This window comes from Carassius gibelio, chromosome A17 (genome assembly GCF_023724105.1).
Source record: "Carassius gibelio isolate Cgi1373 ecotype wild population from Czech Republic chromosome A17, carGib1.2-hapl.c, whole genome shotgun sequence".
NCBI classification, from domain to species: domain Eukaryota; kingdom Metazoa; phylum Chordata; class Actinopteri; order Cypriniformes; family Cyprinidae; genus Carassius; species Carassius gibelio.
In genome coordinates, this window is record NC_068387.1 from 9,830,213 (window position 1) to 9,843,490 (window position 13,278).

Below are 13,278 nucleotides of genomic sequence, written 5' to 3' on the forward strand. Positions count from 1 at the left end.
CAGCCATGCGTCAAAACGAAACTAACCAGCTGTTTTTTTCAACAGGGTAACCTTAAACATACTTTTGACTACCAGCATACAGGTTCACCGACTGAGGTTTAGACTATAGGAAGGAAGTTGCTTCTGTTCTCAGAAAAGAATATTGATGCAGGAAAGTGACCCAGACAACAACTAGAGGTCGAGAACAGTATTTTTATCGAAAAAGGTAGAAATAAAAACACACAAACTGCATTTTATGCTGGTGAAAAATTTTGAATTCTTGAAAATGTGAATGAATTTGAGGAAGGTCATTAGGTCAAATCTCAGACAGAATTAAAAATGGAAATTGAAGACTGAAATGGACAAGATCAGCAATTCAAGCTGATGACTATTTTATTTTTTATTTTTTATTTTTTTCTTACCATTGAAGACATATTATTTGGAACTTCATGATGAATAATAGTTGCAAAAAGTAATTAAATTTTTATTTCAATATGCTGTATATGTGTTACTAGATTATATATCCATAACATTTTTGAGATGTATCTTTTCACAGGAATGAAGTCAGTCTATTTCAGATGAATAGCTTTGGTTGTCCAGCATCCTCAGGAAAAGGAAAACTTGTGTTGGCAATCAAATATCACACATTTCTCAAGTTTTTATTATTCATTTTAGAGAACATTTGGACCTTAATCTGACATTTTCTAAAATATTATTCCAAAAGGTTAAAACATGCATTTTTTCCCCTTTAGAAAATACAACCATTGCATCCTGTGGTCAATGCAGTACTAAGTTTATGAACCACTTTTTATTTGTAATTTGTTAATGTAGGGCCTCACACAATAAGAACCCATGGAAAAAATGTTGTCCAGCCATTCGTCACCATATAAGCTGCTTTCTACCGAAGTCTGTCAAAGGGACTCAACAAGGATTAATTAATAAACAACCCATCATTTTTAATAAAGCAATTTTAAAGAAAATGTAAGAAAGAAACTTGAAACAAATGCGCAATTGACAAACAGAAGCAGTCAGTTAAGAAAAACCATCAAACAAAAGACATTACATGAAATTTTTTATTACGTTACATGGTCAGTGGAATTGAGCTAAAACCATCCATGAAAATCTCAAACTTGGCTATAGCTATAACTGTCTTTTTTATTTATTTTAAAACTTAATTTGTATTTGTGAAGGCAAAGCTTAATTTCAGACAGCATTACTCCAGTCTAGTCACATGATCCTTCAGAAATCATTTTAATGCTGTTTCGCTGCTCAAAAAACATTATTATTCTCACAGCAAGCAACTTATTATTTTTTGTGGAAACCATGACACTTTTCCAAGATTATTTGATGAATATGAAGTTCAGAAGAAAGGCAATTGAAATAGAAATATTTTCTTACACTATTAATGTGTTCACTGTTAATTTAATGCATCCTTAATAAGCAGAACGTATTTAAAGTATCGATTCTTACTGGACATAGTAATCTAAATCATAAGAAAATAACACATTGCATGCTGTAATTAAACCCCTACCTAAAAATAGAACATTAAAGAAGATATGATCCCCTGACACAAGATCCACATGATAAAACGATTATTTCTTAATTTAGTATTAATATCATTAGTGTGATATACAGTATTTTACATGACATTGAGTGGCTTTATTAAGAATAGCCTACACTATTTGCATGTTATAAACCATGCCTTTTCCAAGGATTATAGTAGTCTAGTGAGTATAGTAGGCTCAGGGCGCATACTGTACGTCATCAGTGTCACGTGAATGCGCGTAACAGTCTCTCACATGTAGAAGTCACAGCAGCTGCATGAGAGGGAGATGAAACCTCAACTTGAGAGGACTGATCCTACACGGCATAGATCCTTAAGACGTTTACTGACAGGGTCGCTTGTATATTTTCTTAAAATAAAAGGACAGCTAGCTCGCATTGTATATTTCTTATAGATTAATACATTTGGGCTTTAGTCTTACTATAACTAGACAACTGTGAAGCCCGACAGCATATCCAGTGATTATTTTCAGCTGATTATAAATAGTTTTATTTATTTTATTTATTTAATTTTTTTCGGGTTGCTTTAATAATACAAGATCAGAACGAGCGCGACTGGGGCTCACGCTCACATGCACGCCGCGCGCTTCACCGCGCGCTGGACATGAGGAAGACCTCATCCCGAGCCTGATTTCCCGCGGTCCCATCCATCTGTGTGGCTTCAATCCGGAGATGATTTACACTCGCGAAATGACCCAGCCACAGACGACCATGGAGCTGGACCGGAGCTGCAGTACATCTAAAAAGAGCATCATTAACACAATGTTTAAAGTTCGCAAAAGGAGAGAGATGCTGTTCGCGCAGGTGTGCTTCATCTGCAGCGTCCTGTTGTTGGCGTGGTGTATGTCGGCGTTGCTCACGAAAACAGGTGAGTAACGTTGAGTGATTGTCCCATTGTGTTTTACTGGGGCTACACATCGCTATTTACACGTGTGTGTCGTCCTCTTATATTAATAATGCACCGACAAGGCAGCAGTGCTTGTCTTTTTGGGACGTCAGACGTTGAATTATACACAGTATGAATAGAGGCTGCTGTGAGAACATCCCTTCTCTCAGGATTCACATGGATAAATTCACGAGCGGTTTACAGCATCTTTACAACGTTCGTTATTTTTTGGGGATCATTTGTGTCGGTTGATACGGTTACGTTGTACAGTATACTCATTTGTTTGTACGTAAGTCCACAATCATAAACGAAACGATGATTCCAAGCTATTTATGTCCAAAATATGTCATGTACAGTCTCTGGTTGTTTATCTGTGAACGGTATGATAATTGAATGCACGTTTCATTGTTATTCGAAGATTAAAGGTACTGTAATTTTTTGACTCTCTAAAAATACCACAACATGTTTGCAGCTATTTAAGAAACATGTTAACACTTGTTTATCTGAAAAACAATGCTACAGACAGTTAGTTATTCTCCTTGGAAAATATGCGCTCGGTGCCGCTGTTGTGCCCAATTTAGAGAATTGATTAGTTCATCTTGTCTTCGGGTTTTTAGAGTCGTTCGTTCATCACGTGACAGACCCATACGCTTTAACCATTTCAGTTTGAGTCGGAAAGAGATTTGATAATAATAATAATAATAACCAGCTCTTTATTTGTTAAAACAGTCAGTATAATAACCTTGACAGAAATTCACACATTTATAAACTGTAAAAAGCTACAATTTGAGACCAGAAATTCAGTAACTGTAAGAGTAAATAATAATTATAATGATGTATATAATTAATGTATTGTTAGTGTGATCAACGTTTGTGTAAGTACTACATGTTTGTAGACATGTTAGGGAACACAAAACATTTTAATTATATTTTGATAAAAATGAACAAAACTAACTCGAAAAAAAGATTTGTTCATTTTGCTGACCGAGACTCAAAGTTCCGAGGCGGTAAAATGATCTTAACTTCCCATCACTACTGTTTTGGTAGGTGAAACCCGCCCACTGCCAGTTTACTCAATTGTATTTCATTTCATTCATCGTCAAGTGCACTCATTCTTGTTCATGTGGTCAACCTGGAAACCTGTGGTTAAGTCTGAGGAGGAGGGGCCAGATAAAAAAAAAAAAAAAAAAACTCTCCAATATTTAGAATTTGGACTGCAATACCTAGTTCAACCACTCGGCCAATCCTACATACAACACATTTAAAGGGTAAGTTCATCCAAAAATGAAAATTCTGTCATTAATAACTCTTGTAAAAAAGGCCACCCCTTGAAAGTGAACTCTTCCGAACCCTCCCGCCTGTGTTCGTGATTTGGACTGTTCCTAATCTTTCCGCGGAGTGAGAACCAAGACATTATAGAGGCTGGATGTGTTGATATGTTTATAGTTAATATTTCATAGTTAAATTAGTTAGAAGTGGCCCGTTTAAGGATTGTGTGGATATATGTGTGCGTGCAAATAATCGTAAGTACATTTACATAATTAAATGTATGATAAGTTCACAAGCGAGATTAATGACCGCTGCCCTGGCATTCCGCCTAAATGTTTACATTGTTTATTATATTTGCACATTTTCTTGTTGACAAAATGTTATATTTCGCCTGTGTTTTTGTTTGATAGAATATTTAATGTTATTGCATATTAGGCTATAATGCATAGACTTAAGACGCATCTCAGGGAACATGTTCGGGCTTGTTCACCGGACGAGCTAGGCACGTGAGCTAGACGCACAGTGCAGTAGTGCGATCATTTAATAGAACTTTGAGTTGTGTTTGTATATATATATATATATATATATATATATATATATATTATATTTAGATAATTTACAATGCTGTTACTTATGAGTATTTAAGTACTGCTGTAAAGATCTGTTAATGTGTATTTATTCATTTATTCATATTTGTATACTGTTTTATATTTACAGAACCACACACATCTTTGCACAATAAATCACCCTGAAGTACATTCCTGGTGTGAGACCTAATGTTCTGACCGGACACCCTGTAGCCGTTCTATAAATCCGAACCTGAGTTAGACAAGAGTAGTCAGCAGTTTTTTCATGGTCCTTCGAGCCGGATTTGTGGATTGCTACAGACATGTCTCAACCAGAAAGAGAAGCCCCTGCTGTGCGGCCGAGGAGACGAGTTAACCCTCCAGCCTACTTAGAAGACTTTGAGCTCAGTGGACCTGGGTCTCATCAACAGCAATCACGGTCACTTACCTGCCAGGGAGTACTGGAGAATGAACCAAGTGTTACAGGTCATTCTAGATCCACTTCACCAGTGAGCCAAGCATCAGAACATTCTGAGTGGATACTGACTGACCAATGGGACTACACTTCTGAGAAGCTGAGAGAGGAGAATGCAGCATTGCAAAGGCAAGTGAAACAGCTGCCAGAGCTTACAGCCATGTTAGAGAAGATGAAGAGGGAGAACGCAGCCTTGCAACGACAATCCAGCCAACTCCCTGAGATCATTTCAGCATTCCAAGAGATGCGTCAACAGAATGCTGCGTTATGGCATGAGCTTCAAAGCTTGAAATCGAAGCAGAGCTCTCCACCCGAGTCGGTCACTCCACAAATGCCATCACCACGCTCTCACTCTCCAGCAGTTAACTTTCAGACTCCACAGCCATACCGCCCAATACCAGCTCCACGCTCTAGGTTGCCACCATCTGCCACTAAGAGACTGCCACACCCAGCTGTGCCAGAGGAAAGCTCAGAGTTTACTGAAGATCTGAGAAACATGAACATTTCTTCCTCCCCTCGTGAGAGACCCTCCTTTACAGCACATTATAGTGACTCAGCTCAGTTCAGGTATCCCAACACTTCCCCATATTCCCAGCCACCTCAGCTGCCTGAGTCCGTGGTCCCATCACAGGAAAGGAGGAGGTCAGCCCATGCAGAATACAGCTCAGATCATGTCTTACCCTCAAGTACCCAAGAGAAAATCTACAGAGGACCAGCCCCTACCATCCCCTGCCTAACGTCTTCTGATCCTAGGGAGTTTTCAAGACTGAGAATTGCATTAGAGAATATCCTGCCTGAAGATGCCACCGAACGTTTCAAATTTCAAATCCTCACAGACCATCTGAAACTGGAGGAGGCCCTCCTTGTGGCAGACTCTTACAGCAATTCCAGATTTCCCTTCACCAACACTATGAAAGCTCTGGATAAGATGTATGGTCAACCCCACCAATTAGCACTGCAACGAATCTCTGAGCTGATGGATGGAGCTAATATACGCAGTGGAGATGTAAAGGCCTTCAGGATGTTCGGACTGCAGGTGCGTTCGCTTGTCAGTATGTTGCAGCAGCTTGGCCACAAAGGTACTGTAGAGCTGGAATGTGGATCACATGTGTCTCGACTCCTGAGTAAACTGCCACATGACCTCAGATCAAGTTTCAAGCGGTACACCCACCCTTTGCAAGTCTCTATTCCTACTTTGCTGGACTTCGCTGATTGGTTGGAATATGAGCTTCAAGTACAGGAAGACAATAGCCAGTACGCTTGTTATACAAGGCAGGAATCTTCAGTGCATGGCAGAGAGGTGAGAAGAGAGTCTAAGCAGCTTCGCAGACCAACTACCATTCTACTTGGTACCGACAAGTCATATTCATCATCAATATCGTCAGCCACGTCTAAACCAGCTTCAGTCAGAGAAGAGAAGGTGAGAGCTTATTGTCCATACTGTGATAATAATAAACACTATCTGAATGGCTGTGACAACTTCAAGCTTCTTAGCAAAGACCTGAAAATAGACTGGATAAAGACAAAGAACCGATGCTGGCGTTGTGGTCGTGGACATCAAGCAGCTAACTGCACACTAAAGACTTTCTGCCCAACCTGCAACAAGAAGCACCTTATGGTACTACATGATGTCAATGACCAAGTCAAGCCATCTCAGCCAAGTGCAGCTCCTTCCAGTGCAGTTTTATATGTTGACAGACCAACCTCCGGAAGTAAAGTACTGCTCAAAGTGACTAAGGTTCTGATCAAGAATGGCAACGTGGCAATGGAAGCTTACGCCATATTAGATGATGGATCTGAGCGGACCATCATTCTGCATGATGCAGTGCAGAAATTAAGACTCGTGGGGGAGCCAGAGGACCTTGTACTTCGTACAGTAAGACAGGATACCCAGGTCATTCACGGGGCGGCAGTGACTTTTACTGTGTCCCAAACTGTTAACCCCAGCAAAGCTTACAAGATCCGTAATGCCTTCACAGCCAAAGCACTCGGTCTGGCAGAACATACACACCCAGTTAGTGTCCTGCAACAGAAATTTAAGCATCTTGCAGGGTTACCTCTACAACAGCTGGACAAGGTACATCCTGTTCTTCTCATTGGCTCTGATTGCCCTCACCTCCTCACACCCATAGAACCAGTCCGACTGGGGCCCCCTGGTGGGCCAGCAGCAGTAAGAACACGTCTGGGATGGACACTGCAGGGTCCAACTGAAGAGTTGAGCAGTCATCTTTCCCCTGACCAATGCTTCTTCACCTCGCTGCGGCCTGTCAATGATCTTTATGCAAATGTGGAGAGACTGTGGCAAATGGATGTTCTACCCTACCAGAGTGAAAAGGTGATTACCAGATCACGCCAAGACAAAGAGTCCATTCAGCTTCTGCAAGAAAACACAGTGAGAGTGGATGTTAATGGTATCCAGCGATACGCTACTCCTCTGCTCCGTGTCAAGAACATGCCTCGCCTCTGTGCTCCAAAGGAAGCAGTCCTGCCACAGTTGAGAGGAATCGAGAAACGGCTGGAAAGGGACCCTGTTCTAACTGCAGCATACCAAGAGGAGCTGGCCAGGTTAGTGCAAGCTGGTTACGTTGTAAAACTTAGTCAGGAGCAAGTGGACAAGACAAAGGAAGCCTGGTACATCCCGCACCACATGGTGCAGCATAATGGGAAGAACAGGGTGGTTTTTAACTGTTCATTCTCATATCAAGGACACAACCTGAACGAGCTACTGTTACCTGGACCAACACTTGGTCCATCTCTCCTGGCAGTCCTTCTGCGTTTCCGGGAGCACTCTGTTGCCATCAGTAGTGACATCCGCGGCATGTTCCATCAGGTACGCCTCTTGCCACAAGATAAACCTCTGCTGAGATACATCTGGAGAGACATGCAAAGAGACAGAACCCCAGATGTCTATGAATGGCAGGTACTGCCTTTCGGGACCACTTGCAGTCCGTGTTGTGCATCGTTTGCTTTACAGAAGCATGTTCTAGATCACAGCCAGCCTGGAGAGGACACACAAGTTTCAGTGGAGAAGTCATTCTATGTGGACAATTGCCTCCAGAGCTTCGCCTCCCGTGACATGGCCAAGAATCTGGTAGACAAACTCTGTAACCTTCTAGCATCTGGTGGCTTTGAGTTACGACAGTGGGCAAGCAATGACCCTTCAGTTATCAGCCATCTGCCAGCTGACATTCAGTCACCGAGTAGCATCCTCTGGCTCAGCGAAGGCCACCAAGAAGCTCAGGAATCAACACTTGGCCTGCACTGGAATTGCCAATCAGATACCCTCTCTTACAAACGACGCAAACCAGACAATGAAGTGCCCACAATGCGAAGCATCTACCAGATCCTTGCCAGCCAGTATGATCCCCTTGGCTATATTGTACCCTTCACCACTCGAGCCAAGGTGATAGTGCAGAGGTTGTGGGACAAACAAAGGGAGTGGGATGACCCCAGGCTGCCAGAGGACCTATTAGACTCTTGGAAACACTGGGAGAGTGAATTGGAAGATCTGCAGAATATCAGTTTGCCCAGATGTTACTGCAGCAAGGAACTAGACTGCTCTAGTAGTATTAGGCAACTTCACATCTTTTGTGATGCCTCAGAGAAGGCGTATGGATCTGTGGCATACTTAAGAACAGAGAACCCTCAAGGTAAAGTGGAGGTGGCCTTTGTAACAGCTAGGTCTCGTGTTGCTCCCAAGAAACAGCAGAGCATCCCTCGTCTTGAGCTGTGTGCAGCACTCACAGGTGCACAGCTTGCTAAAGTCCTGAAGGCAGAGCTAACGTTACCACTCAGCAGTGTCACACTGTGGTCTGATTCCACCACAGTGCTAATTTGGCTTTTATCAGATTCCTGTCGCTTTAAGGTGTTTGTGGGGACCAGAGTGGCAGAAGTACAGGACTTGACTGAATCTGACACCTGGCGTTACGTACAGTCATCCGACAACCCAGCAGATGCAATTACAAGAGGAAAGTCTCCCTCTGATCTCAACAAAGACAGCAGATGGAACCAAGGCCCAGCATTCCTCAGACAAAGACCAGACAGCTGGCCAGAAATGCCACCACTAGCTCACATAAGTGAAGACGGTGAGCTGAAAAGGTCAACTTTCTGTGGACTGTTAACCTCTGATCTGTCACTGCCAGATCCTCATAAATTTTGCACATTCACAGACTACTTAAAAGCTCTTATACAGCCATCATCAGAAAGCTCTCCCTTCATTGCAACTGCAGAAAACTACATAGAAGCTGAGCTCACAGCCCTCCGACAGATCCAGGCAGAATCATTCCCAGATGAGATATTGCACTTGAAATCTGGTAAACCTCTACCAAGCAATAGTCGACTGCTTTGCCTAGCCCCAGAACTAGATATCAGAACCAATCTCATTCGTGTTGGCGGTCGCCTACGACAAATCAGTCAACTAGACGAGGATACCATTCACCCCATTGTCCTTGATCCACATCACCCGCTCACCAAACTAATTATCAAAGACTATGATGACTGTTTACATCACCCTGGACCAGAGAGGGTGTTTGCGGAGCTCAGGAGAAAATACTGGGTATTAAGAGGACGAGCAGCAGTTAAACACCACCAACGCCAATGCGCTGAATGCCAAAAATGGCGGGCTAAACCGCATCCCCCCAGGATGGCAGACCTCCCACCTGCCAGGTTAAGAATTCACCAGCCAGTTTTCTATTCAACAGGTATAGATTGCTTTGGTCCCTATCTCATAAAGTTTGGACGCCGAAATGAGAAGCGTTGGGGGATCATCTTCAAGTGTATGACCACCCGTGCAGTGCATATTGATCTCCTCACAAGTATGGACAGTGACTCATTCCTGATGGCCCTTCGTCGCTTCATTGCACGACGAGGGAAACCCTTCGAAATCCTGTCAGATCAGGGAACGAATTTCAAAGGTGGTGAAAGGGAACTTCGGGATGCCTACACTGCTCTTCAACCTGAGCTCCAAGCTCAACTGGCAAGCCAGCAAATTAGGTTTACATTCAATCCACCTAATGCCCCACATTTTGGTGGATGCTGGGAACGGGAAATTCGATCCTTGAAAACAGCCCTACAAGTGACACTCGGAGCACAGACAGTCACTGAAGAAGTATTGCGGACTGTTCTCATTGAAATTGAGGGGATCCTCAATGCCAAACCTCTTGGTTACATATCTTCAGACATTGCTGACCCTGACCCGGTTACACCCAACATTCTGCTGATGGGGCGGCGGGATGCCTCACTTCCCCAAGTGACATACCAGGATTCTGAGCTTCTGAGTCGACGGAGATGGAGGCATAGTCAGCTGTTAGCTGATCACTTTTGGAGGCAATTCATCCGTAACTACCTACCCAGCCTTCAAACCAGACAGAAATGGATATCAGAAACAGACAACCTACAGATAGGTGAAACTGTTATGATTGTGGATCCACAGCTACCTCGTGCACTTTGGCCTGTTGGAAGGATTGTTCAAGTTTTCCCTGGGAAGGATAACAGAGTCAGATCAGCTGAGATCAAAGTGAAAGACCGAACTTACCTAAGGCCAGTGACCAAGATCATCTGTCTACCTCCTTTGGCTGAATGACATTGCAATACTTAGTAAGGCCCTTGTTGTTCAAATTCACCTTGTGAATTTGGGGGCGGCTGTAAAAAAGGCCACCCCTTGAAAGTGAATTCTTCCGAACCCTCCCGCCTGTGTTCGTGATTTGGACTGTTCCTAATCTTTCCGCGGAGTGAGAACCAAGACATTATAGAGGCTGGATGTGTTGATATGTTTATAGTTAATATTTCATAGTTAAATTAGTTAGAAGTGGCCCGTTTAAGGATTGTGTGGATATATGTGTGCGTGCAACTAATCGTAAGTACATTTACATAATTAAATGTATGATAAGTTCACAAGCGAGATTAATGACCGCTGCCCTGGCATTCCGCCTAAATGTTTACATTGTTTATTATATTTGCACATTTTCTTGTTGACAAAATGTTATATTTCGCCTGTGTTTTTGTTTGATAGAATATTTAATGTTATTGCATATTAGGCTATAATGCATAGACTTAAGACGCATCTCAGGGAACATGTTCGGGCTTGTTCACCGGACGAGCTAGGCACGTGAGCTAGACGCACAGTGCAGTAGTGCGATCATTTAATAGAACTTTGAGTTGTGTTTGTATATATATATATATATATATATATATATATATATTATATTTAGATAATTTACAATGCTGTTACTTATGAGTATTTAAGTACTGCTGTAAAGATCTGTTAATGTGTATTTATTCATTTATTCATATTTGTATACTGTTTTATATTTACAGAACCACACACATCTTTGCACAATAAATCACCCTGAAGTACATTCCTGGTGTGAGACCTAATGTTCTGACCGGACACCCTGTAGCCGTTCTATAAATCCGAACCTGAGTTAGACAAGAGTAGTCAGCAGTTTTTTCAACTCTTATTAACCCTCATGTCGTTCCAAACCCGTGAGACCTCCGTTTATCTTCGGCACACTGTTTAAGATATTTTAGATTTAGTCCGAGAGCTTTCTGTCCCTCCATTGAAACTGTGTGTAACGTCTACTGTCCATGTCCAGAAAGTTAAGAAAAACATAATCAAACTGGTCCATGTGACATCAGAGGGTCAGTTAGAATTTGTTGAAGCATCGAAAAAAAATTTTGGTCCAAAATTAATAAAAATTACGAGTTTATTCAGTATTGTCTTCTATTCCGGGTCTGTTGTGAGTGCATTCACGATGCTGCTGACGTGTTTACTGGTGCTCCCAATTAGTGCTGCAACAATGCATCGACGTCATCGATTACGTCGACTACAAAAATACGTCGACCTGTGTGAAATGGAGAAAGTTGCATTCTATCACAAAAACAGAGACCATTGTTATCAAAAGTATGTGAATACTTTAAACACAGGACAAATAAAATGGCCCTTTGTTCCCTTTGTAAAACCGATATGGTGAACCACGGCAGCACAACTGCGATGCGCGAGCACCTCAGAGGAAAACATCTTGGCGCTCTCCGGTGTTACGGTTTAACTGGTTACCGTGTGATCTGCTGACCAACTTCCTGGTTCAGGTCTTATATTCTTGCGCTTGCGGCATTCTGAAAAGTTGATTGATGTTTTTAACTCGATGCGGTGCGGACGTGCCTGGAAAAAATGAGCGTGTCGCGAACGCGTCGCTTCCATTATGAGCGTGCTTATCGCGCGCCTACATTGGAAATAACGAACTTGAACGCGTAATAGACGTGATATGTGAACGGCCCCTTAAAAGAGTCACAAACCACCGAGCCACCCCAAATCAGCTCCAGATGTCTGCAAACCATGCTAAAGCATAGCAGAACCCTGACTACATTTTATGGTTTGTGATGCTAAAGAACATTTCATGACATCTCAGACAACTGTAAATTTATGGCTACTGTGGTTTAATTATAAATGCTATCATAAGCTCATATTTACCATAGTAAAATAATTTTCTTTGCCTCTTATTTATTTTATACTGGAAAAACTTTAACCACATAAGTTGAAAATGAATAAAGGTTGAAATATTATATTAGAAGTTGTACTTATTTTTTTTTTTGGTAAAGTTATCCAAAGCATTCATTAGCTAATTAAAAAAAAACATTAGATTAATTATTTATCGTAATAAAAATAATCGTTAGATTAGTCGACTAATCGAAAAAATAATCGTTAGATTAGTCGACAGAAAAAATAGTCGTCAGTTGCAGCTCTACTCCCAATAACAAAGATAACACGTCAGCAGAGTGTACGAAAGCAGCGTCACTGCAGTGTTGTGAACCCACTCAAAACAGACCCGGAAGAGAAGACAATGCCGAATTGATGGCTTTCTTTATATTTCTTGTAAGTAAATTAGCTTTATCTCTACATTTTATTTTGACTGTTTCTCAAAATTCTATGAGTTTAATCATGCATTATAATGACTTGAATTTCTAGATGGTTCTATTTTTTTTATTATCATTCATAATCGCCATAATCCTCTTTCATACATTTCTCTGTCAAACTTTTTCAGAAATTTATTGTATTGTCATTTATTGGGCAAATAAAATCTTAAACAACTAAATAGTATTTATTCACACATAAAAAAAAGTTAATATTTTTTAAAATGCATATTTTATTTTTTATTTTGTATGGCCTCCTTAGGCCTTGATAACAGCTTGCATTTTTGTGTACATTGTTTTTATGTACAGTCTCTGTTATTGACTTACAGATAGTTTCTAGTTGTTCCCTTTTTTGATTAAACTTTTTGATTAAATCTCATCTTATCCAACAAATTTTTTTTTTTTGCATTAGAAATACAACTGTGACTAAAGAGCTTAATCTAATCTAACTATCTAATCTTTCATTTTAAGTCACTGTCATCCATTGACTGCAAATAATTTCTTCTCCCTCTTCATCTTTCGGATATTTTCTCCTCTGCTAAAGAATCTTTTAAGCCTCTTAAAAGTCCTCCTCTCTACTCGACTAACACTTTTTGACTTTAAGAGTTCTTTTAGGGGGTAAGATGCTTTGT

General features: G+C 41.2%; 2 protein-coding genes across 5 annotated transcripts in view; both read left to right on the forward strand.

The window, feature by feature from the left end:
• The first annotated feature begins 1,787 nt into the window (after positions 1–1,787).
• Positions 1,788–13,278, forward strand: part of LOC127933437 (sodium/potassium/calcium exchanger 4) — a 52,698-nt gene continuing 41,207 nt past the window's right edge. For 2 of the 3 annotated variants that reach the window (XM_052530450.1, XM_052530452.1), the window contains exon 1: positions 1,790–2,410. In XM_052530450.1, coding sequence (XP_052386410.1) covers positions 2,215–2,410 — 196 coding nt within the window. In that variant the 5' untranslated portion in view covers positions 1,790–2,214. Of the gene's footprint in view, positions 2,411–13,278 lie in introns of all 3 variants that reach the window. The other variant, XM_052530451.1, reaches the window with a different exon arrangement.
• On the forward strand, positions 3,744–11,184 carry LOC127933434 (uncharacterized). 2 transcript variants are annotated; one of them, XR_008147502.1, is made up of 3 exons: positions 3,744–3,951; positions 4,415–10,592; positions 11,054–11,184. XR_008147502.1 is itself a non-coding variant. In XM_052530444.1 (2 exons), exon 2 carries the CDS (start codon positions 4,587–4,589, stop codon positions 10,317–10,319), a length of 5,733 nt encoding a protein of 1,910 aa, XP_052386404.1. In that variant the 5' UTR covers positions 3,744–3,951; positions 4,415–4,586; the 3' UTR covers positions 10,320–11,184. The 2 variants fall into 2 exon arrangements, 1 of the variants encoding a protein (XP_052386404.1); XM_052530444.1 differs by having other exon boundaries at positions 4,415–11,184.